The sequence below is a fragment of the Eptatretus burgeri genome, chromosome 2 (assembly GCF_056783735.1).
Source record: "Eptatretus burgeri isolate ZD-2024b chromosome 2, Ebu_testis_v1, whole genome shotgun sequence".
In the NCBI taxonomy this organism is placed as follows: Eukaryota; Metazoa; Chordata; class Myxini; order Myxiniformes; family Myxinidae; genus Eptatretus; species Eptatretus burgeri.
The window spans coordinates 78,098,525-78,122,761 of NC_140962.1; the positions used below are offsets into that span (position 1 = coordinate 78,098,525).

A 24,237-nucleotide genomic window follows, 5' to 3' on the forward strand; every position below is an offset into this window, starting at 1 on the left:
AACAACTGGAGAATATTCGATAGTACATGATATCTCATTGAAGTAATCCATGAAGAGCAGCTAATTGGTCATAATGTAAATAGTCAGAAAAATTGACATTGCAGAGTCACCCAAAGTACTGTGTAATGCATGATAAAGTCGATTTTTAGCAAATATAAAAATCCTCGGTATGTATTTCATTTTAATATATTCAATAATTCACCTGTGACTGTAACTTGGGTTGATGAGGCAGCAGATCCAGCACTATTTTCCACTACACATGAATACTTCCCCGAATCTGCTGCTTTCAGATCCCTCAACTCCAATATAGCAACGTTGTTCCGAAAGCTAATTCGCCGATTTGCACTAGATTTGAGATGCTCATCGCCCATGTACCATGAAGCCAAGAAGTCAGGTGTCCCATCCACCTCACACTCCAAGCGTATAGTTCCACCAACGTTTGTAGACATTGGGACCAATTCTCTTACAAAGTGAGGAAGCTCTGAAAAATCAAAGTGAGCAAATTAAAGATTTGTACAAATATATTCAAGGCTTTGCATACTGTATATTGAATAGAAAAATAATCAATAATCTAAACCCACAATGTAATATCAATGAGTGTGTTCAAGGTGAGGATTAACTATTTACAATCCAGAAAACCTTATCGTAATCATAAGCATTTTCTTTCCTTCTGTACAAGACAGAGACTCATGGAATAGTGAGGTGGCAGAGGGTAAAAAGGCAACAAACGGGCAGTGGGATTCCTTAACAAATGAAGACAGCCATCGCAAGCAGGTTGAAGGGAAGTGTTATATTGAAGGCAAAAATTAAAGTAAAGCTGTAGGGGTCACAACAAATGGACAAATTATTCCAGAAGACTAAGAAGGGTTCATGTGGACAATGAGGAATTGAGTTATTGACATAGACTGCGGTAACACCACCTTTGAAATGTTGTGGGGCCTGTCAAAATGGAAGACAAAATATGTCGAGAGAGACACAGAGGAAATGGAGATATGCTGTGAGAGTAACGTTTCCAATATGCATACACTCTCTGGAGCTGCAACAGTTACCTGAATGGAAAAATCGTAATATTAGAACAGAGACCCCAAATACTGGTAGACCGCATGTTTTACGGAGAGTGGAGGAGGAAATAAGCCAGTGGGCATGGGGTGAGGGGGGGGCATAGGATACGTGACCGGGGTGGAAGGACATGCAATAGGGGTGCCAGGACATGTGGTGGGGAGGAGAGAGAAAATGTGGGGGTACAGACTTGAATGGGTTAATGGCCATACAGTCCAAGTTTCTCTTCTGGATTCCAAGTTTTAACAAAGAAAGACAGACATCGCAACTAGGTTGAAGAGAAGTATTATCAAAGGCACAAATTTAAGTAAAGCTGCTTGGTCACAACAAAGGGACACAGATTGCAGGTTTGAGCCAAAGAGAAAGGAACAGAAAAAGTGGGAAGAAGCAAGTGTAAATGAAGATGAAGCCTTTTAAAATATAATTTAAAAGAAGCTTTGCATAGAATAAACAAGCAATTCGTTCTGTAAGCAATAAATAAGAAAGAAAGAAGTAATGGGGAGGAAAAGGAAAACAATGGGAAAAGTCAGAGTTACAAGACAGAATGAGAGTTGTTTTTTTTCGTGTAAATTAGTTTTTCACTTTTTGAGGAGGTTTGAAAAGAAAAGGGAAAATTAGAATGGAAATAAAGCATGAAAAGAGGAAGCAAAGAACACCAGAGTGATATTGTGTATTGAATAAGAATAAGAATAAAAAGGCAAACACAATCTCGATATCATTGAACTACTCAACATAACGATGAATAAGAAGACGTGGGAATTGATCAATAATACCATTAACAGCACAGAGAACAAATGAGAATAGTCAGACAGGAAAGATCCGGTTCGGGACTCAGCTTTTGAAGAAATTTTCACATATCTGTAAAACTGTCTCCATTTGAGGAGAAGCGAGAACTAGAAGTCCAATTGTTCTCAAAATATAATATAATAAACCCATTATTTTGTCATTATTTGACTAACATCCACTTAAATAAGTCATTTTTACCTACCTGCAAACCTCCGAAAAGAGAAGTTGCCTGTGTATATATTTAAGTTATTAAACAATGTAGATATTAAGGAGTTACAAAATGTTTTAAATGCAATAACGAAAGATAAGAGTAAAAGAAAATATATGCACCTGTAACTGATAGTGTTGCAAAGCAGAAATCTTGTGCCAAATGATTCTGAATTCTACACTGGTAGGATCCTTCGTCTGATTTTCGGACATTTGCAATCTCCAATGTTGCAGATGTTTCTTTGTTTATAATATTATACTTATGGCTATTCTCTAGTTCCATGTTCTGTCTTAGCCAAACAACACTGATATTTGAAGTTCCACTGAAGGAGCAGGTAAAGACTGCAACATCCCCAGCTTTCTGAGATACGTCTCGAAGTTTATTTTGGAAGATTGCTGGTTCTGTTTAAAAAAAAAAAACAGTTTTAATGTTATTAGGAAAAGCATTTCAACAAAAAGCAAAAAAGTCAGATGTAAAACTTAAAAAGGTTGCACACAGACATATGCAGTTTCTTAACAAACCTCCGGAAACTATGCCGGTTGATAAAACCTCAATTTCATCTCTTTGGAATTCTTGAAGTTTAGCTGCTGGGGGTTCTATAAAAGAAATTATCAAAACAAACAAACATCCCATCCCATTTCATGACTTTGCAAATTGCATTGTATACAGTCCAAAAAAGAAAAATAATAAAGGATAATTTCTGTCATTTAAATTAGGGAATACAATGTGCTTGTATTGGTTCCAATACAAATTCATTATATTTCACCCTTTTGAACCCACACTTTTACAAACCTGTTGCCATCCGCGATGTAAGTGATTCAGTTTCTGTTACAACACTCTTAGTCTGTAATGTTGATTCCTCAGATGGTTCTTCTAATTCTTCTTCCTCTTCCTCTTCCTCTGGTGGGATGGCTGTTGGAATTTCTACAGGCAACAAAAATACTTCACTAAACAATTGCAGCAGATTATTTCATGAGGTGTTTATTAAAAAAAGGATGTCTATCTGTCTGCCTGTACACCAGACTCAATACAGAGTATCAGTTCTGCTAAAAGGAATTTATTGATGACGGTTACATTCCTGGATGAGTCACCACTCTGATGAAGGATACTCAACTGAGTGTGCAGGATTTTAGAATTTGGCCAGGGTGCCGATGATAGCTTGCCAACCCTTAGCGAAGGATATTGTGGGATATTTAATATCCACCAATCAATGCCAGCAGGTGGGATAAGAATGATGGCAATGACCAAAATAACCAACATTTAAAAAATAATTGATTGAAAAGCCAACATGAATGGGCACTGATCTTTAGTCGACAATATACAGTGAGTATAACAAATCTATTTTAATTGACCTATAAAAAAGCCTCTGGTGGTCATTGCATCAGACTTTTAAGTCAGCTGCAAACCAGGAAAGGTCTTAGATGGAAGAGTAGCAGTTTTCCCGAGAACTAGATGCTGTTCTAAGATAGTTCATCAATATATGACTATCGGATGCTGGAATGGAGGTATGCATGGCCTGTCCAGCAAACAAAAGAATTATGAAAAAAATGATTAAAAGGTTTTGTTGTTTTAAATGAAAGGAAATAAAAGGAAAAGCAAACTACAACATCCTTGAGTTTATCGACAACTGCTGATTGTGCATGACCTTGCCCTCCTGGAAGATGGAATAAGGTATTTTAAGAAAAAATTACTATGCCTCATAGCAGTTTATAGCATATAAATCACGTTATTATGCCATAGTTTCAAAGTGTGCATATTTTACAATGTTGTTTAGATCAATCAAGCATCAAATAAACTTTTTCGATTAAACAAAAATATTTAAAAAGATCACATGCCCGACTTCAAGAAACCATGGTCATCAAAATGATTACATGTGTATCTGCCTTCAGGCCTGTACAGCATACAATCAAAGTGGTTTTGCCATGGGAAGTCTGGCATGTTTCTTACACACCTATTATCGTGACCGGTGCAGAACAAGTATCTTTTCCAGCTTTGTTGCTGGCTTTGCATGTGTAGTTTCCACAATCAGAAGTCTGTGTCTGAACAATGGTGATGCTTGCCGTTACGTTATCAAAACTCAGCCTGTATTTCTCGCCATGAAAGATCTCCATGTTGTCCTTATACCAGGAAATATCCACTGGTGTTGTACCAAAAACTTTGCACTCAAGAACCAGTGGAAAGTTCAGTTGTCCTTCAGTTTTTCTAAGTTTCTTTATAAACGATACTGGAACTGTTCGATCTGCACATAAAATCATCGCTGTCAGTGACTATATAGACTTTTTCAGTGACAAAATCTTTCAACCATTAGTATAATAAAAAAAAATTCCTGTACAATTTGTGATTATTCTTTACGTTTCATTAAATAAAAAGCTCACTTAGCAACCAAGCAAAAAAGTTGGGTTTTTCTGCAAGCAAACAAAACTTCACCGTGAAAACAGTTTTGACATGATCACAAACTTTTTTTCCACATTAATTTGACATATTATGTCGACAACAATTCTCCATGTAATGCAATCACTGAATGAAGGATTAAAATCAAATTAAAAATTTTCCCCTTGTGAAACTAAATTTTTGCATCTGTAAAAAGGAAACATGTTGCACTACTGTAAAATCTGTCATAATATATTACTTGTTCCATGCTACAATTTGCACATGATTCTAAAACTGATATTAATTTGAATCCACTAAAATTTGTTGTTGGCAATATCATTGGCATATATCTCTGCTGCTGCTGAGACAACAAATTATCGTATTGGCTTTTCTAAATCAACACTACAAACAGAGTTCTAACACACCTATGATAATAAGCGGTGCAGAGCACATATCACTTCCGACTTTGTTGGTGGCTTTGCAGGTGTAGTTTCCTTTGTCCAGTGCTTGTGTCTGTACAATGGTGAGGCTTGCCGTCATGTCTGCAAAACTCATTCTGTACATCTCTCCATGAAAGACCTCGACATTGTCCTTGAACCAAGCAATGTCCACTGGCAATGTGCCAAAAACTTTGCATTCAAGAACTGCAGAAGCATTTAATTCTGCCTCCGTTTTTCTTAGTTTCTTTATGAAAGAGACAGGAACTGTTCGATCTGTATGCAAAAATAAATGAATTGTATTGTCTGTCAGAAAAATCTATCCCAACTTCACCAACTGCAAAGATTGCTGATGAGACAATTAAATTAATTTAGGTGCAAAAAAAAGCATTACAATTATTATTAGAAATGCTCAATCACATTAATAGCATAACTAAATAAGATTGACATTCTTCAGAACTCATGTGCACCATGTATGTATATCCATATTCAAGGTTGATTCAACATACGACCATATAATAATGGTTTGCAAAAGTATCTGTGGAATGTTGATTACGCACCAATGATCATAAGTGGTGCAGTACAGATGATGCTACCAGCAGCATTGGCAGCTTTGCAAGTGTAGTTCCCTCTGTCAGTTGTGTCTGTCTGAATAATGGTAAGGCTGGCAGTCAAATCAGCAAAACTCATCCTATACTTTTCTCCATGGAAGATCTCCACATTCCCTTTGTACCAGAATATTGAAATTGGCAAGGTGCCTGACATTTTACACTCAAAAATAGGAGAGGAGTTCACATCGGCATCAATTTGTCTAAGTTTCTTCATGAACGTAGGTGGGATTGTTCGGTCTGTGCACAAAGTTGACATAGAATTACATGCGAGCACAATTATGCTGTTTTAGCTCTAATTAAAATTTTTTAGTTGACATAGAAAAGAAACTTTGTAATTTTTAGAAATGATTAATGTTATCAGCACTTGATTGAAATGGTTGCAAATACGTTTTTTTTAAATGATAAAAATTCAGATGAATAACTAAAATATATAATGATTTAGATAATAGCTCATGTGTTACTCTGAATTCAAAGATCTCAGCCCACACACCTATAACATTGAGCATGGCTGCACATGTCACACTTCCAGCTGAATTAATTGCCTTGCACATATAAGTTCCCTTGTCAGACTGTGCAGCATTCAAGATTTTGAGACTGGCTGTCCTGTCAATGAAACTCATCCGATATGTTTCTTCATCGTCAATCTCCACACCATCTTTGAACCAAGAGATTGTGATGGGCAACGATCCAGAGATGCTACATTCAAGGACCACAGAAGAGTAAAGGTCCACCTCTGTTTTCTTGAGCTTCTTTGTGACGGATGGGGGAACAGTCGGATCTGTGCACAATAGTGCAATTATAATCAAAAATTGCATCAGCAATTTACATATCTATCATGGTATTTCAACATGTAGATTTTTTTTTAATCTGTTACCTATATCAGTCCTGTTGGGAACACTTTTGTATTACTTATAATGGTAGCATAATGCTTATTGAAACACATTTGTAAAAATCTAATCTCACTTTTGTGACATAATGATCAATAATATTCTTTTATTTAAAGAATATACAGTAGTTATTTAGGCGATTGCAACTAACCTTGCAAAAAATATTTTTAAGAACACTTAAATATTTATATCACACACCTTTGACAACCAGAGCTGCAGCACATAGATCACTGCCAGCTGAGTTAGATGCCTTGCATGAATAAATGCCTGCATTGGCAATTTCAGTGTGTGGAATGATAAGGCTGGCCACTGCATCTACAAAGTGCAGGTTGTACAAGTGTCCATCAAAAATTTCAACATCATCCTTGTACCAAGACACACTCATGGGAAAACTTCCTGTGACCTTGCAATCCAATGTGGCAGGTGAGCTCAAATTAGTCTCAACCTTCCTAAGTTTCTTGATAAAACTTGGTGTAATTGTAGGATCTGTGCAAAACAGATATCACATTAGCACAATATCTGAAGTGGGGCATTCAAATGGATCTACAAATGACATACGAACATCCAAGACATGAAAAAAAGTAAAACAAACTGCAAATAAAAATGTTTTCTTACTGATTATGCATAAGTATTGAAAATAATAACCTTGGCATGTATTGGACTATTGTGAGTATCTCATTCATACATCATTTTGAATGCCCCCTCAAACATCCGTAAACACATGGAATTTGTCTTCATTATTGTCTTATAATAGAATCAATGGAGACAATCTGTTTTTTCCTTTATATCTTTTTTAATGATTATACTCAGATTTCAGGAGAAAAAGAGTAAATATGATGGATAAGAAATCCTACAACTGGAAGGCTTATTGCTGATATGATATGCATGTGTATCAACCTTCAGGCTAATACAAAATACACTCAATCAGCTTAATTTGCAGACATCTTCACAAGTACACACCTACAACTCGCAGAGAACCAGTGCAGGAACTGGTGCCAGCTGAGTTTGAAGCTCGACAGGTGTAGTTTCCTTTATCTGGAAATTCAGCATCAGAGATTGTAAGGGAGGCTGTTCTATCCATGAAGTCCATTTTGTACTTTTGCCCCGAGAAAATTTCCTTGCTTCCTTTGAACCAGGAGATGCCCAGAGGCAGAGTACCTGCTATCTTACAATCCAATATCACATCACAGTGTAAGTTGACTTCAGAACCTTGTAGTTTTCTCGTGAAAGATGGCATAAATAAGCGGTCTGTGCAGATGGTCACAAAAACACAAACAACAAAACTTGAAATAAAAATATCCAACAAAAAATATTGATAATATCTGCATTTGCAACAAAATATATTTGAACGTCAATGCTAACTGTACCTTTAACAACCACTTGGCCACTACAGATGTCACTGCCAACTTCATTATGTGCCACACACACATACATTCCACTGTCGGTTTTGGCTGCTGTCAGGATGCAAAGACAAGCAACACTATCGGTATAGGAAACTTTGTAGTTCCCACCAGATTTGATATCCTTATTGTTCTTGGACCATGTGACATCAATGGGTGTGGAACCCGTCACAACACATTCAAGTTTGACTCTCTCGCCTTCAGTGACTTCTGCAGCCTCAATCTTTGTTTCAAAGAGGGGAGCAATCCTCCTCTCTAGTGAAAAATAAAAAGTTCACAACATTGCATTACCACATGAACTCAACAACCTGCAGTGATAATTCATGTGAAAATCTGTATTCAACAAACCTGTTGTTTGAAGCACTGCACTACTTGATATAGAGCCCAACAGATTTGTGACTTCACAGGAATATTCACCAGCACTGGAATAGTCCACAACTGGAATGTCCAACATTGAACGACTCCCATGAGAGGTGATTAAACAGTTATGATCACTGAATAGTTCTACACCATTTTTGTACCACATGAAATTAAATGGAGGTGTGCCTGTCACATGGCAGTGGAGCTTCCCAGAGGAACCTTGAGCAGCCTGAGAGTCTTTTAATTCTTTAGTGAAAGAAGGAGCGTGTTTTTTCTCTGGAAAGAAACAAAAGAATATATGACTTGATATCGAAGGGCATATAAAATTGTCTCAAAAATGTTTCATGAAGATGAAAACTAATGCAGAGGTTTAACTTCAGTTATACCACTGCATGCATTTTCATTGGATTTTGAAGTGAACATGATTGAAAAAGCAGACATGAAAACAAATGCAAAAATATATATATATATATATATATATATATATATATATATATATATATATATATATATATATATATATATATATATATATATATATATATATATATATATATATATATATATATATAATATATTTTGTGTTTACATTTCTGTATTTGTTTTCACTTGACACACCTGAAACAGTTAAAAGAGCTTTTGTTGCTGAGCTGCCATATGTATTCACAGCTTTGCAGCTATATTCACCACTGTCTGCATTGGAAATGTCTCTCAATTCCAAAACAGCCATGTTGTTTGTCAGGGATATCTTGCATTTGTCAGTAGTTCTCATTTTCATGGTTCCTTTGTGCCATGAGACCTGGATCTCAGGCGTGCCAGCCACCTCACACTCTAAGTGTACAGTGCTGCTTGCCAGAGCTTCTGTACCTTCCAATTCTTTTATAAAGTAGGCCGGTTCTAAAATAAGGGAAAAAACCTGTCCTTTAATATGTACTTGATATCAATACTTTTTGAGGATTTTCTTAATAAATTCATGGAAAAAAAGCTTTATTCAGAGTAGTTTCCTGAATAGGAACTTGGTTGATCATACATGCAAAAAAAAATAAATGAAAGAGCAAAGAAAAAGTTTGAAATTATAAGATTTAAATCTTCCCCGATGGATCAATGGCAAACTCAATGTGAAGAGAGGATAGAGCTTTGAAAGACAATTATAGCAGTTATGCATCATGGCTTATGCTTTTCTGAAGAACATGTTTTATATCCATGGGAAAACACCACGAAACGATGAGTTGGATTCACCAAATGAAATCTGCATACTCATCGATGTGAGAGGTGGTGAAAGTTTCCATAAACATTAAAAAAAGCAACGTTTTCATTTTTCAAAAGTTCAAATCGAAACGACGGTTAATTCAGCAATAACGGCTAATGAATAATTAAGGTATGATGTTTATGTGTCAATTTTTGTCAAAGTTTATGTGTCAAAGCCTGGTGTGTTGGCGCAGTGGTTAGGGCAGCGGCCTGGGATCCAAAGGTCCTGAGTTCAAGCCCCGTTGGGCCACTGAATTAATACACCAGGGGGTTGACTCAGCCTGTCATCCTTCCGAGGTCGGCGAAATGAGTACCAGTGTACTGGGCCGGTGTATACCCCGGTTCAAATAGGTGTACCATATCCCTGTGTCGTAAGAGGCGACCAGGGTTGTGTCAGGAAGGGCATCCGGCGTAAAACATGTGCCAAATCACTATGCGGATCATACGGATGATCCGCTGTGGCGACCCCTCACGGGAGCAGCCGAAAGAAGAAGAAGAAGTTTATGTGTCAATTTTGATTGAAAAAGAAGGAATGTTTTTTTTTTTTTAAATGCTTGTGGAAACTTTTCAGATATTCCTCATGTGTCATCCATGCTCCCATGAGTATCACAATACGAGCAATGTAGATTTCAATACTGACCAAGAATCAAGAGTGTGGTGCTGCAAGTGTCTTCTCCAGCCTCGTTCTGAATCCTGCAGATGTAGGTCCCACTGTCACCTTTTTCTGAGTCTGAGATCTGCAAAGTGGACTCGTTCCTGCTGCTGACAATGTGGAACCTGCCTCTGGATTTGATAAGTTTGCTATCTTTGTACAAACGAACATCGATATCTGGCGTTCCAGAAAAACAAAATGTGATAACGGCCTTATTGCCAGCCACAACCTGTTGGTCTTCTGGCTTCTTACGGAAGTGTGCTGGCTCTGCAAAAATAATATGTTTCAATTGTTAGCTCGATATTTTCTTGCTTGTCGATTGTGAAAAGCCGAATGTGCATGTAATACGTATAATGTGCTCTAATGGAAGCCAATGTATTGTTGTAACCACACGATATATGACTTGGAAACATGTTAGTGAGCATACTATTCCACTGTATTCTGCATAAAACATGCCATAATTCTGCAGATTATGACAATTGAAAGATCTTTGAATATTCATATGCATTTGTCTAATGTGCAACTTGAAGCCTCAGTTATGTATTGTGACAAACCTTTTACAAAAAGAGTGGCCTTGCAACTTTCCTTTCCCACAGGATTAGACACCTCACATAAATAATCTCCAGATGCTGCTGGTGTCAAGTCACTGAGCCTCAGCTCAGCGATCATGTCCTTAAGGCTGATTGAGCAATTCCTGCCACTGAAAATCTCCTGCCCATTTTGGTACCATTTTACCAGGAGTGGTTCACTGCCTGAGAGGGTACTTGTAAACGTTGCTGTTGTGCCCTCAATTGCTTCCACTGACCTGAAGCATTCCACAAACCCAGGAGGCTCTGCACAATCACAAAATAAAGTAGAAAGTGAGTTGTGACTGAGGAATCCATAAATTCTTCCTGTGAAGACTCGAGAGGCCATCATGGTTTGCAATCAAATAAAAAAGGAAAAGCCACTATAAATGAAAACGAGTGATGAATATCATGAGTTGTGTCAAAAATATAATTAGTGACCAATGGAATGGCCTTTTATGAATATATATATATATAAAAATATATTTATAAAAAAAATATATATATATATATATATATATATATATATATATATATATATATATACATACATACATACTGGTGAGGTATGCTTACATATTGTAAACAATAATGAGTAACTTGGGTCACTCACCTGCAGTAAGCACAACAAGGCTGCACCTATTTATAGCTATTTTCAACTATCGGATGCTTTCCGATGGTTCTGTGATTTTTCCTGGCGTATCGGCTTCGATGTCCATTGGCATGCAAAATTACAGCTTTCTATGTCACTCGTAAGATACAGAACATTAATAGTCAGTCAGTAAGTCAGTGAGTGGTTAGAATGAGCAATATATATCAAAAATAATAAATGTCAGTGTGCGTCATTGTGTCAGTCAGTCAGCCATTGTGTGTGTCTCCTCCATAACTTCAAAACCATGACACCAAGCGGCCTGAAACTTTGCATGCATACATACTATGGGAACTCCAAGGAAGTGCAAGAATGAAAATTGGGTGTTTGGGTAAATGACAAAACCCCTTTTGAAGATCAATGGCCTTATTTAATTATATCCTTTATCAAGACTCATCCTTGGTCACCTTGCTGTCTCTCGCTGGGGCCTTAATTTTCCATTTTTTTGCCTGCTCAACAATGCCTTAAGGCGCTGTCACACCTTGACGATTTAGCCAGCAATGGCAGCGTATAAAAATGTATGTAAAATGTTGGCGTACGCTGAAATTTTGAGTTTTTTTTTTTAAGTTTTGGTCATATTCATAACATATTAGTAACGGGCACAGAACGTTTCGTTGTCTTATAGATAACTTATACCAACGAATGCTTAGCCTGTTGTCGGCGTTCACAACCTATGCCCAACGATAGTTTAACTTCGGCATAGCGCACTGCACATATCAGCGATGAACTCGTGGCATAGCCTGTTAAAAACCTGCCACACGTAGATTTAAATCATAACCACCTGAAAATTGAAAGTGTCAACCACGCAGTCACACCTTGACGATTTAGCCAGCGTATGCCAACCTATGAAGAATTTGCCGAACCAAGCTGGCACACGTCGAATACGTTATGGGTAAATTGTGCATACGTTAAGAGCACGCTGAAAAACGATGAAGTATGCTGTCATATTTCGTGGTACGTCTCGTACGTCGTGAAATTTCAAGCATGCTGAAAATTTTACAACGTACTCGCCGTATGGCTCACATTTTCCGCTACGCTGGGAATAAGTTGTAGGCACTATATGCGATCGTTGACACACGTCGACACAAGTTCCTTGTAAGTTACTCATAAGTCGAAACACGTCGAGGTAATGTTTAGCATACCCGAAACTTTTTTTCTCCGTCAAGGCACATTTTATTTTTTCTCCTTTGCTCCGTGAAGGCACGTGACGAAATATCTGAAGTTGTTGTTGTTGTTTTTTTTGTTTGTTTGGTTTTTTTTTAGTCTATCACGGATTTTAAAATATATTCGGACATTTGCTTTGAAGTTTCGACGTCGACGTGACAATATCCTCAAACAGAAAATATTCACAGAGGAGGAACTATGAATAAGACATGAGCAAACTGAAGAGGCAATCGGACGTGACGGAACAGCACGTGACGAAATATCGGAAGTTATTGTTGTTGTTGTTTTTTTTTTAACGCTGCCAATACGCCATTATACGGTAGCTGTAATTTAGAAACACGTTCAAGTAAGTTTTGTGGTCATCCGGAAGACGTCAATCAAATAGGTCTACATACGTCAATATGCGTTGGAGGTACGTTACACATAGGTTCAAAGCACGTTACTCATAGGTTAGAAATAAGTTTTGGGTACGCTAAGCATTACCTCGACGCGTTTTGACTTATGAGTAACTTACAAGAAACGTTCCTCGAAGTGTGTCAACGATCACATAAAATGCCTCGACATGTGTGCAACGATCGTGTAACGTGCCTACAACACGTTACTCAGAGGTTATAAATAAGTTTTGGGTACGCTAATCATTACCTCGACGTGTTTCGACTTATGAGTAACTTCCAAGTAACGTGTGTCGACATGTGTCAATGATCGCATAACGTGCCTACAACTTATGGCCAGCGTAGCGGAACATGTGAGTCATACGGTGGCATACGTCGTAAAATTTCAAGCATGCTAAAATTTGAGGACAACCGCAAAGTACAAATATAAAAGCCAGCGTACTACGACGTATGGCAGTGTTTTTCAGCGTGCTCTTAACGTATACAAAACTTACCCATAACGTATTCGACGTGTGTCAGCGTTTTAGACAAATTTTTCATAAGTCGGCATACGCTGGCTAAATCGTCAAGGTGTGACAGCGCCTTTAACGTGGAACAGGCCACAATGGTTTCTTCACGATAAGCATTTTTTTTTCATCCACTTTCCTCACTCATCTAATCGAATGCCTGATCATCATACGTATGAATCGCTGGAAACATTGCAATGCTTATAAACGCCTGGCTACATCAGTGTTTGTGACTTTATTTCATTTCCGCTCATGTCATAACCTCAAGAATCTCTTAATCTCAGCCGATTTGCAAAATTTAAACTTCTTAATTGACAGATGCAGCAGTTCCGAATGACAAAAAAGTATTCATTTGTCCATTTGGGACATTGTTTGACATTCCGGGAATCTTTGGGTGTTTATAAGAGTGATTGACAATCGCTAATCGCTTGCCAAGCCAGCCATTCCTTATCAACCATTTCATTGGAGTGCTTGCTTGAGTGCTTATGCCACTTGGCGAGAGCTATACAAGCTGCTTGGTTGTACGTTTACAAGCCATGGTCATAATGGCAAAAGTATTCGCACTGTCGCTGAATATATCAATCGACTTGAACAAAGATCAGGTCCTACTCGCCTGCGTTTGGCCCCGCATTGTCGTGCAGTGCCTCGGGCGATGGCTCGCTCACTGAAAACGTGCAATTATATTTTGACGTTTCTCCTTCTTGGATGATCTTCTTTCATTATATGATTCATGACTTCAACATAGATAGATGCATTTAAAAAATAAAATTAAACGTTCCTTTTATAAGTTTCTTCAACCGTTTCATTGGAGTGCTTGCTGGAGGTGCTCTTCAAGCTTTGATCTCTACAAGCTTCCATGGCAATGCCGTGGTGTGGTTCTCCGTGGGGACATCTCCAGAGTTAGGAAGGCAAAATATATTTAATTAGATGATTTGATTACAATGAGTAAAAAAAAAATTTCAGTTGTTTGTAAAGCAATGAATCGTCACATCACGGCAGGATAGCCAAGTGGTATGCATGCTCGCTCGAAGCTGTCTAGCCTGGCTTTGAATCCAAACACAGCTAAAAACTGTCATCCCAGTGTTTCACAGGCAGGGTGATTCAGTAATGTGTGTGACGTCTCTCGGATTGATGTTAAACTGGAAGTCACATCTGCCGGAATCCGCCCTCGACCCCGCCCTCTCCCTCTCTCTCTCTCTCCTCCCCTCCCCCTCTCTTATTACCCCCCCTTCTCTCTCTCCCACCCTCTTTCTCCCCCCTCTTTCTGCCACCTCACCCTCCCTTAAGATTCCCGGCAGCGAAGCAATGGGTTGTATATGCTAGTTAGATAATATATGAATGTTTGGTCCAATAAATTAGCAAATTTAAGGACAAGATGAGATTATGAAATAGTAATCATTATCATTGCTCTTGACAGTGTGTCCGTCCTGCAGAAAATATGATGGCAAGGGTTATGCTTGGTGGTTTTTGCCAGTGCCTTCCCAGGGAGTAGTTAAATTGGAGAACAGTTATTTAAAATATAATTGCTGAAAAAACATTATACCATATAGCTGACAATCACTCTTCCTCACTACCAGATCCTATCTACACTCTACTCACCGATAACCACAAGTGGGGCAGAGGAAGAATTACTGCCGGCAGAGTTTGACCCTTTGCAAGTGTAAACGCCAACGTCTGATAGTTCTGCTGAATGGATTGTTAAAGTGGACGTCTTCTCCATGAGGTGCAGTGAGTAGTTATCTCCATCAAATATTTCATGATCATTTTTGAACCAGGAGATGACCATTGGCATGGTACCAGAAAGGCTGCAGTCAAAAGTTACATGGGTGCCCACTTGGACCTCTGTTTTTTTGAGTTTCCTCAAAAAGCTTGGTGGAACTGTGCGATCTGTGCATGATTTCACAAATGAGTGAGAATATTATAATGTAGAGCATGTGTCCTTTAAACATAAAATGTGATATTTACTTCATATTATATATATATATATATATATATATATATATATATATATATATATATATATATATATATATATATATATATATATATATATATATAATATATATATATATATATATATATATATATATATATATATATATATATATATATATATATATATATATATATATATATATATATATATATATATATATATATATACACACTGTAAAGACATATAGACAGAAACATATAGACATTGACAGATATATATATATATATATATATATATATATATATATATATATATATATGTATATACACACACATACATACATTCATACATACATATATGTATATATAATGTTTTCTGCTTGCACTCCAACACAATATTAGTCATTTCCATCTGATATCGAATGAAATACAGATTCACAGAACCTAAAGCATGCACTGTTCCAGAATTGTCCAGCTACTTTTGTTTCATTCCTTTAAATTTGAACTAGTTATATGATTCACATGAGCTTAAATTCTGTGATGTGATTATTTTGTCTTGCCGTGCAACATACCTACAACCATGAGCATTGCAGAGCATGTGTCTGACCCAGCCATGTTTGATGCTTTGCAAGTATAGTTTCCTCTGTCAGACACATTTGTGTGCAGAATGGTCAGAGTGGCAGTCCTGTCTGTAAAAGTGAGTTTGTGTTTCTCCCCAGCAAACACGTCCATTCCATCTTTGTACCAACTAGTACTGATTGGCATTGAACCAGAAACTTTGCAATCCAAGATGGCAGTTGAACCCATATCTGCCTCAAGCTTTTTCAGTCTCCTTGTAAAGGAAGGTGGAACCGTGCGATCTGCACAAGGAAGTCATGATTTTAAATATAACTGAAACAAGTTTTAAAAAGGCATCTGTTGCTGAACAATAAAGTCTACTGAAACACAAGGGCATCATAGTTTTATACAATTTTGTGGCGATAACAACTCAACTATGCAATAATATATTGTGGAACTTTGTCACAAATATTATATGAATATGTATCAAATGCATAGGAGTTGCTTATAAGTGTATGCAAATGCTCTCTAATTACCACCTATTAAAGCAAAAATTAAGTGATCATAGCAACATGTTCAAAAACTTTCAAGAGCAGAGTATTTGCTGAAGGCAAAGGTAACACAAGTCCTTTTTTTTATGATCTACAAACACATGCAGCACATAATATCATTCTTGCAACAGTAAGATCAGTAGATTGCACAAATATCTCCTGCAAAACTCAACAATGTTTGTTCATGGATAGCAATAAACAATCCATCTTTGCTTGCTTCTCACTTACCTACAACTGTCAAAGATGAAGTGCAGGTGTCTGTGCCGGCAACATTGCAGACCTTGCAGGTATATTGTCCCCTGTCATGGACGTCTACCCGAGAAATTGTCAAAGTGGGTGTCCTATCTATGAAGGTCATGTTGAACTTGTCACTTTCAAATATGTCTTCATCATCCTTAAGCCAGGAAACCGTCATGGCCAAAGAACCGGATACTTTGCAATCCAAGACTGTCGGTAAGCCCAGATCTGCTTCGATATCTTTAAGTTTTCTCGTAAAGGTTGGATGAAATGCACGATCTGTTTGATTTTAAAAAAGTCAGTAAGTACAATCACACAACAATGTTCTCTTACATCCTTTAATATGCTCTTATTTATGAACTTCTTTGTACCTTTGATAATCAGCTGACTGCTGCAGATGTCACTTCCAACCTCATTCCGTGCAACACAGCTATACACTCCACCCTCACTCTTTGTCGCCTTCAGGATGTTGAGATGTGCAAAATTATCGACAAAATCGATTCTATAATTCCCACCAGATGTGATATCTTGGTTTCCCCGAGACCAAGTTATGTCAATTGGCAATGAGCCTGTCAAGATGCATTCCAGTTCGACAGAACTGCCCTCTGTGACTTCTATTGTCTCAAGTTTTTTCTCAAACATCGGTGGTGTTTTCCTCACTAATAAGAAAAGACAAGTATGAAATAGGAAAGACCAAATAAAATTAAATGAGATTTATAGTACTGTGTATAAAAATATAAATCACGCTTTCCTTCATATAATTCACAAACCTGTTGTCTTGAGCACCGCACTGCAAGATGTTGTGCCAGCAGCATTCATTGCTTCACAAGAATACTCGCCATCACAGGAGCGATCTATGATTGGAATTTCGAGCACTGAAATATGTCCTTGAGCAGTAATCATGCAGTTATGATTGCTGTACAGCTCTGCACCATTTTTGTACCACATAAACTCAAATGGTGGAGTTCCTGTCACACGAACATCAAACTTAAAAGCAGAGGCTTCGGGTGCCTGTGAATGTTTCAGTTTTTTGGTGAATGAAGGAGGATGTTTTTTCTCTGAAAGAAAATAAAATTGATGAGCTAGTGAATGAAACATTGCTTTGTGATATTGTATATATCACAAGACATTTCTTTGAAATCAATTGAAAATTGAGAAACATGAAAATAAATGCAGAAATATAAATAATTACGATTACATTTCTGCATTCATTTTCACTTGACACACCTGACACATTTAAGACAGCTGTTGTTCCTGAGCTGCCATATGTATTCACAGCTTTGCAGCTATATTCGCCACTATCAGCCATTGAAATATTTCTCAACGCCAAAACAGCCACATTGTTTGTCAGCGATATCTTGCAGTTATCACTGGGTCTCATCTTCATGGCTCCTTTGTACCATGACACCTGTATCTCAGGTGTGCCATCAACCTCACACTCCAAGGTAACAGTACTGCCCACCAGAGCTTCTGTGGCTTCCAACTCTTTTGCAAAATATGCCGGTTCTAAAACAAAAATTTCCTTCATAGTTAGTGGCTCAAGACTATCGATTACATACAAACAATCTGCTTGCCTGTTTGGCCAAGCAGCAACAGTGAGGATGACTCCTCTTTGAAAAGGATTACAATGTCAAATGTATTATATAATTTAACTTCGCTGAAAGCATTTTAATCTCCAATACAATATAAATATTCTTATTCAGTTGGCACCAAATTTGAAAATGACATCCCCAAATTTGAAATGTTAAGGCACAATTTAGCTGATTTACATACGGACCAAGAATCGAGAGTGTGGTGCTGCACATGTCTTCTCCAGCTTCATTCTGAATCTTGCAGCTGAAGGTACCACTGTCACCTTTCTCCGAGTCTGAGATCTCTAACGTGGACTCATTCCTGTTGCTGATGATGTGAAACTTTCCTCTAGATTCTACAAGTCTGTTCTCTTTGTACCAACGAACATCAATTTCTGGTGTGCCAGAAAATCCACACATTATTCTGGCCTTATTTCCAGCCACAACCTGTAAATCTGTCGGCTTCTTGCGGAAGCATGCTGGCTCTATTGAGAACAAGGGGGTAGAGAACAAGAGCGTTAAAGTGGTTATGATACCTGCTTGTTTTAGAGTCTCATTGTAACATTTGTGTCCCTATTAATGTTATTGGTAAAATTTAGGGTGTTTCATACATATTGTCTTTCTGAAATATTTAGTCAAAAGGACAAAACATCTAAGAATCATACCTTTCACAAACAGTTCAGCTTTGCAAGTTTCTTTTCCAGCTGGATTGGACACCTCACATGTGTACACTCCAGAAGCTGCTGGAGTCACGGAATCTAGGACCAGAGCTGTGGTCTTGTTCTTAAAACTTATAGTACAATCTCGGCCACTCCTCAGTTCAGTTCCATTTCTGTACCATTTTAACATAAATGGCTCACTGCCGGCAATTATTCCAACAAATTTTACAGAACCTCCTTGAATGGCCTCTTCCGAGTGGATGCTGTCAACAAAGTAGGGTGGCTCTGCAAAAAGATTTCATGATTCCAAGTTAATTTTGTAACAGCATAGAGAGTTGACAATTTATGAGCAAGAAACATTTTCTGATTTAAATAAAGAGCAGCAATAAATAACCAAACTGTGGTACACCAAAATAAAAGAGCAAGATACACAAAATAATTCACATTAGTTTGAGGTCTGACGTGAAATAGAGTGCAAAGTGTAAAGAGTCTTACACACCTAAAACAGACAGAGCTGCTGAACAGCCTTCACTTCCAGCTGAGTTGGATGCTTCACAGGTGTAATTGCCTTTGTCTGACAATTCCAAATGAGCAATGGTTAAGATTGCACACATGTTTGTAAAACTTTCCATGTATTTGTTTCCTTTCAAGATTTCATTGCCGTCTTTGTACCAATGGATATTCATTGGCTGTGATCCAGAAAGTTGACACTTAAAGGTAGCCTTTGTATGTAAGGCCTCCCTCATTGGCTTCAGCTTCTGGACGAATGATGGTGGAATAATTTTCTCTGCAATATCATAAATTGTATATTTTTAAAATCAATTTTATTAGTTCTTTAAATGTCATTTGCAATGGTATTTCCTCAGTTATATTTTCATGACTGCAAAAATAAACAAACAAACAAACAATTACCTTTTACTTCCAGTTTCACATCACAAATGTCGGATCCTGCTTTGTTTACAGCCTTACAAGTGTACACACCAGCATCTTCTTTCTCCACCTTTAGAATGGCCAGGACAGCTGTGCTGTTGATAGATCTGAGTTTGAAGTTTCCAGCTGACCTGATATCCCTGTGATTCTTTGTCCAAGTAAATTTAATGGGAGAAGAGCCTGTAACATGGCACTCCAGTTCAACTTCCTCACCGACCATTGCCTCCAGAGCAGGAGGTTGTTCAACAAATTTTGGTTGGATGGGTCGTTCTAAAATGGTAAAATACACAAAGCATGGGATCACAATGTGATATGTTGTATTCACATTTTGTGAAAATTCCACAACTTTTCGTGTGCTATAAATTGACTAATAATTACAATGAAACTCAATGGCCAAGAACTAGAAGCCACCAATTATTTATTTGTCCCAAAGAATCAGAGCAAAACAAAAATAATCTGAATAAAATATAACTAATAATAACTGACATTCAACAATGCTGAAACCTGTTCAAAAATCCAGCTTGATGTTGCAAAAGCATACCTTTCACATGAAGGTGTGCACTGCATGTAATACTTCCAACAGCATTGGAGGCCTTGCAATTGTATTCTCCCGCTTGTGAAAGTTGAAGCTCTGAAAACTTCAGGACTGCAATATTTTCCTTCATGAACGCCTGGCAAGTGCCACCACTGAACACCTCAGAACCATGATGGTACCACTTCACAGTAAATGGTGGTGACCCGGTAATGCGGCAGTCAAGCTGCAAAGATTCGCCCTCCATACCTTGGAAATCCTTTAGTTTCCGTGAAAACATCGGTGGACTTTTACGATCTGCATAACGAGAAAAATTTGGATGATTCAGTGGGAGAAACTTGACGTCATCTGTTAAAATTTAAATTGCTTACAAGCTTTCAAGACCAGAATTGAGATATCACCAGCAATATGATACTTTATATGCTTATTATCATGCTCAAATTAAATAATATTGGATCATTTTATAAACAACCATCATATATATATATATATATATATATATATATATATATATATATAATGTCTATATAATGTCTATATAATGTCTATATAATGTCTATAGAAGGTCGACACACGCTTTCAAAATATTCACCTTTTGTTGCCTTATCGCCTGGAATTAAATTGCATTAAATCAGACTTTTTCCACCTTTATTTACACATCGTAACCCACAACTTCCAAGTGAAAAACAAATTCCACAAATTTATGGAAAATTAATTAAAAATACGAAACTAGAATATTTTGGTTAGATAAGTGTCCACTCCCCTTATAATAGCAAGTGTAAAGTCGCTCAGGTGTAACCCAATGACTTTCAAAATTACACAGCAAATTAATTGGCAACCACCTGCATTAAATTTTAGTGATTCTGATTATTTCAAAATACAATCAGCTGTTCCTGAAGGTTTTCTCTGTTGGGTAGTGCATTTCACAGTAAAGACTCAACTATGAGCACCAAGGACCTTTCAAAAGAATTCTGGAATAAAGTTGTGGAAAGGCACAGAGCAGGGGATGGGTATAAAAATATTTCAAAAGGGATAAAGTTGTGGAAAGGCAAAGATCAGGGGATGGGTATAAAAATATTTCAAAAGCCTTGAATATTCCTTGGAGCACAGTCAAGGCAATCAATAAGAAGAGGAAGACGTATGGTCGCACCAAGACCCTGCGTAGATTAGGCCATCCCTCCAAACTGTATGACCAAGCAAAAAGGAGACTGATCAGAGAGGTCAAGAGGTCAACAGCAACTTCAAAAGAGTTTTCCATGCCTTTATGGCAAAGACTGGTCACTGTGTGCATGTGACAAATATATCCCAAGCACTCCACAAGTTTGGCCTCTATGGTGGGGTGGCAAGAAGGAAGCCATTGCTCAAAAAATCCCACCTTGAGTCATGTTTGAGGTATGCAAGACATAGGAGCAACATCCCTGGGACACTCACCTGGTAGCATCTGGATAAGATAATCACTGGTAGGCATGGATGATCCACAAAATATGTGACTAAGAAGAAAGTAAATACCATGGATTTTTTTTTTTTAATGGCATGAACAATCTTTGGTACATCACGGGTAAGGAAGGTGGTGGTCAAGTTTCATCAGAAGTATTTGTGTAGCTTCTGAGAAGACAGCAAATACCTCTTTTGGGGAGCAAACCAACCGTAGACGCACGTAGACCCCCATTTTTTTTAATGTCGTGACCAAATTTTGGTACGTCACAGTTGATGAAGGTTGTGGTCTAGTTTCATCAGACGTGTGTGTTGTTTTGGAGAAGAAAGCAAATCCCTCTTTGGGGGGGGGGACACCCCCGACCCAGTAAACTCCCTCAGACCGAAGTATCTTTAATGCCATTTACAAACTTTGTTACATTATGGGTGATGAAGGTTATGGTCAAGATTCATCAGAATTGCATGTGTAGTTTCTGAGTCGAAAGGAAATACCTATTTTGGGGCCAAAAATACCCCCATAAACCCCCTCAGGGCCCGATTTTTAAATGCCATGAACAAACTTTGGTACATACATGGTGATGAACCTTGTGGTAAAGTTTCATCAAAATCCCGTGTAGTTTCAGAGACGTTGAAAGTATTTGTGGACGGAGAGACGGCCGGACGATGCGCCATCCCGTGTGAGCTAAAAAAACACTTTGGAGATTCTGAAGCCGTGTGGCAAAAAAGTTTTGTGGTGTGACAAAACTAAGATAGAACTTTCTGGCCTAAATACAAAACGCTATGTTTGGTGCAAATCCAATATAGTACATCACCCAAAGAACACTATCCCTACTGTGAAGCATGGCAGTGGCAGTATCATATTATTGGGGATGTTTCTCATCAGCAGGGACTGGGGCACTCACTTGTCAGGATAGAGGGGAAAATGGATGGAGCAAAACATAGAAAAATTATAGAGGAAAACCTGCTGCCGTTTGCAAGAAGGTTGAAATTGGATCGGAAGTTAACCTTTCAGCATGATCATGACCCAGAACACACAGCCAAAGCTACATTTGAGTGGTTAAGGAACAAAAAGATCAATGTCTTTGAGTGGCCCAGTCAGAGCTCCGACCGAAATCCAATCAAAAATCTGTGACTTGAAGATTGCTCTCCATCAACACTCCCCAAGCAACTTTACTGAGCTTGAAAAGTTTTGTACAGAAGAATGGGCAAATATTGCCCAATCAAGGAGTGCAAAGTTGGTAGAGACCTATCCCAACAGACTCACAGCTGTAATTACTATCAAATGAGCCTCCACCAAGTATTAACTCAGGGGGTGGACACTTATCGAACCAAGATATTCTAGTTTTGTATTTTGAATTAATTTCCTGAAATTTGTCGAATTTGTTTTTCACTTGGAAGTTGTGGGATACAATGTGTAAATAAAGGTGGAAAAGGTATGATTTAATGCAATTTAATTCCAGGCTGTAAGGCAACAAAAGGTGAAAATTCTGAAAGGGGGTGAAGACTTTCTGTAGGCACTGTGTGACATATATATATATATATATATATATATATATATATATATATATATATATATATATATATATATATATATATATATATATATATATATATATATATATATATATATATATATATATATATATATATATATATATATGTATATATAAATATATGTATATATATATATATATATATATATATATATATATATATATATATATATATATATATATATATATATATATATATATATATATATATATATACACATCATATTTTATATAGTGGGCTCAAAAATGCATTTCCCCCACAGGATTTTGTTTTAAAACAGGAGCGTTTTTATTATACCATTGTAATTTTGAGCAAGCTTGTTCTAAAAATTTAATCACCAATAATTTTGAGAACGACGTATGCTCGTGAAGAACCAGTCCTGAAAAACACATTAATTCCCCCAGAATTACAGATGGGAAGACTTGCAATATCCACCCACAATGGGAGCGGCATTATACGATGCACTTTTTTTTTGTATACCTTGTCGAGGCTCGTATGAGAGCTAACACACAACGAACAGCAAGGGGGCATGAGACAAGAGGGGCAGGAGTGGGAGGGACAACACAGTGGGGAACAGACACATTAGGAGATCTGTGGAAGGGAGAGGGATGGGATGGGACGGGGAACATGAGGAAGAGAAAATGGACATTACAGGGACTTTCAGGAAGGAAAGCAGGGGAATTGAATGAAGTGGGCTTGGGTGGATTATCGGGGGTAGAAAAGATTGAGGATTTGGATGGGGGGTGATAAGAGGTGGTGGTGAACAGCTGTTTTGAAAGCCTGGAGGGAAGAATGGGAAAGAATAGAGTGAGGGAGTTTATTCCAAAGGCAGGAAAAAAGAGGAATGAAAGAGTGAAGGTGAGCAGTGATTTGAGATTTTGGTAATTTTACCAGAAGGTGGTTGTTGGCGGACCTTGAGCGCCCTGTGGAAATGTGGTGGGGACAAATCGCAGAGAGAGCAGGGGGGGCAAGGTTGGAGAG

At 37.7% G+C, this 24,237-nt stretch overlaps 1 protein-coding gene across 1 annotated transcript in view; it reads right to left on the reverse strand.

The window, feature by feature from the left end:
- Nucleotides 1–24,237, reverse strand: part of TTN (titin) — a 405,491-nt gene that overhangs the window by 267,532 nt on the left and 113,722 nt on the right. The window contains exons 86-111 of the mRNA XM_085850585.1: nt 20,278–20,565; nt 19,719–20,006; nt 19,306–19,593; nt 18,813–19,091; nt 18,354–18,632; nt 17,804–18,082; nt 17,347–17,634; nt 16,948–17,235; nt 16,568–16,855; nt 15,803–16,090; nt 14,895–15,182; nt 10,573–10,851; nt 10,007–10,285; nt 8,737–9,015; nt 8,107–8,394; nt 7,726–8,013; nt 7,319–7,606; nt 6,557–6,844; nt 5,962–6,249; nt 5,421–5,708; nt 4,849–5,136; nt 4,005–4,292; nt 2,846–2,977; nt 2,575–2,649; nt 2,176–2,454; nt 203–481 (exon numbers count right to left, since the gene is read on the reverse strand). Of these exons, the coding sequence (XP_085706711.1) occupies nt 203–481; nt 2,176–2,454; nt 2,575–2,649; nt 2,846–2,977; nt 4,005–4,292; nt 4,849–5,136; nt 5,421–5,708; nt 5,962–6,249; nt 6,557–6,844; nt 7,319–7,606; nt 7,726–8,013; nt 8,107–8,394; nt 8,737–9,015; nt 10,007–10,285; nt 10,573–10,851; nt 14,895–15,182; nt 15,803–16,090; nt 16,568–16,855; nt 16,948–17,235; nt 17,347–17,634; nt 17,804–18,082; nt 18,354–18,632; nt 18,813–19,091; nt 19,306–19,593; nt 19,719–20,006; nt 20,278–20,565 (7,047 nt within the window). The remainder of the gene's footprint in view (nt 1–202; nt 482–2,175; nt 2,455–2,574; nt 2,650–2,845; nt 2,978–4,004; nt 4,293–4,848; nt 5,137–5,420; nt 5,709–5,961; nt 6,250–6,556; nt 6,845–7,318; nt 7,607–7,725; nt 8,014–8,106; nt 8,395–8,736; nt 9,016–10,006; nt 10,286–10,572; nt 10,852–14,894; nt 15,183–15,802; nt 16,091–16,567; nt 16,856–16,947; nt 17,236–17,346; nt 17,635–17,803; nt 18,083–18,353; nt 18,633–18,812; nt 19,092–19,305; nt 19,594–19,718; nt 20,007–20,277; nt 20,566–24,237) is intronic.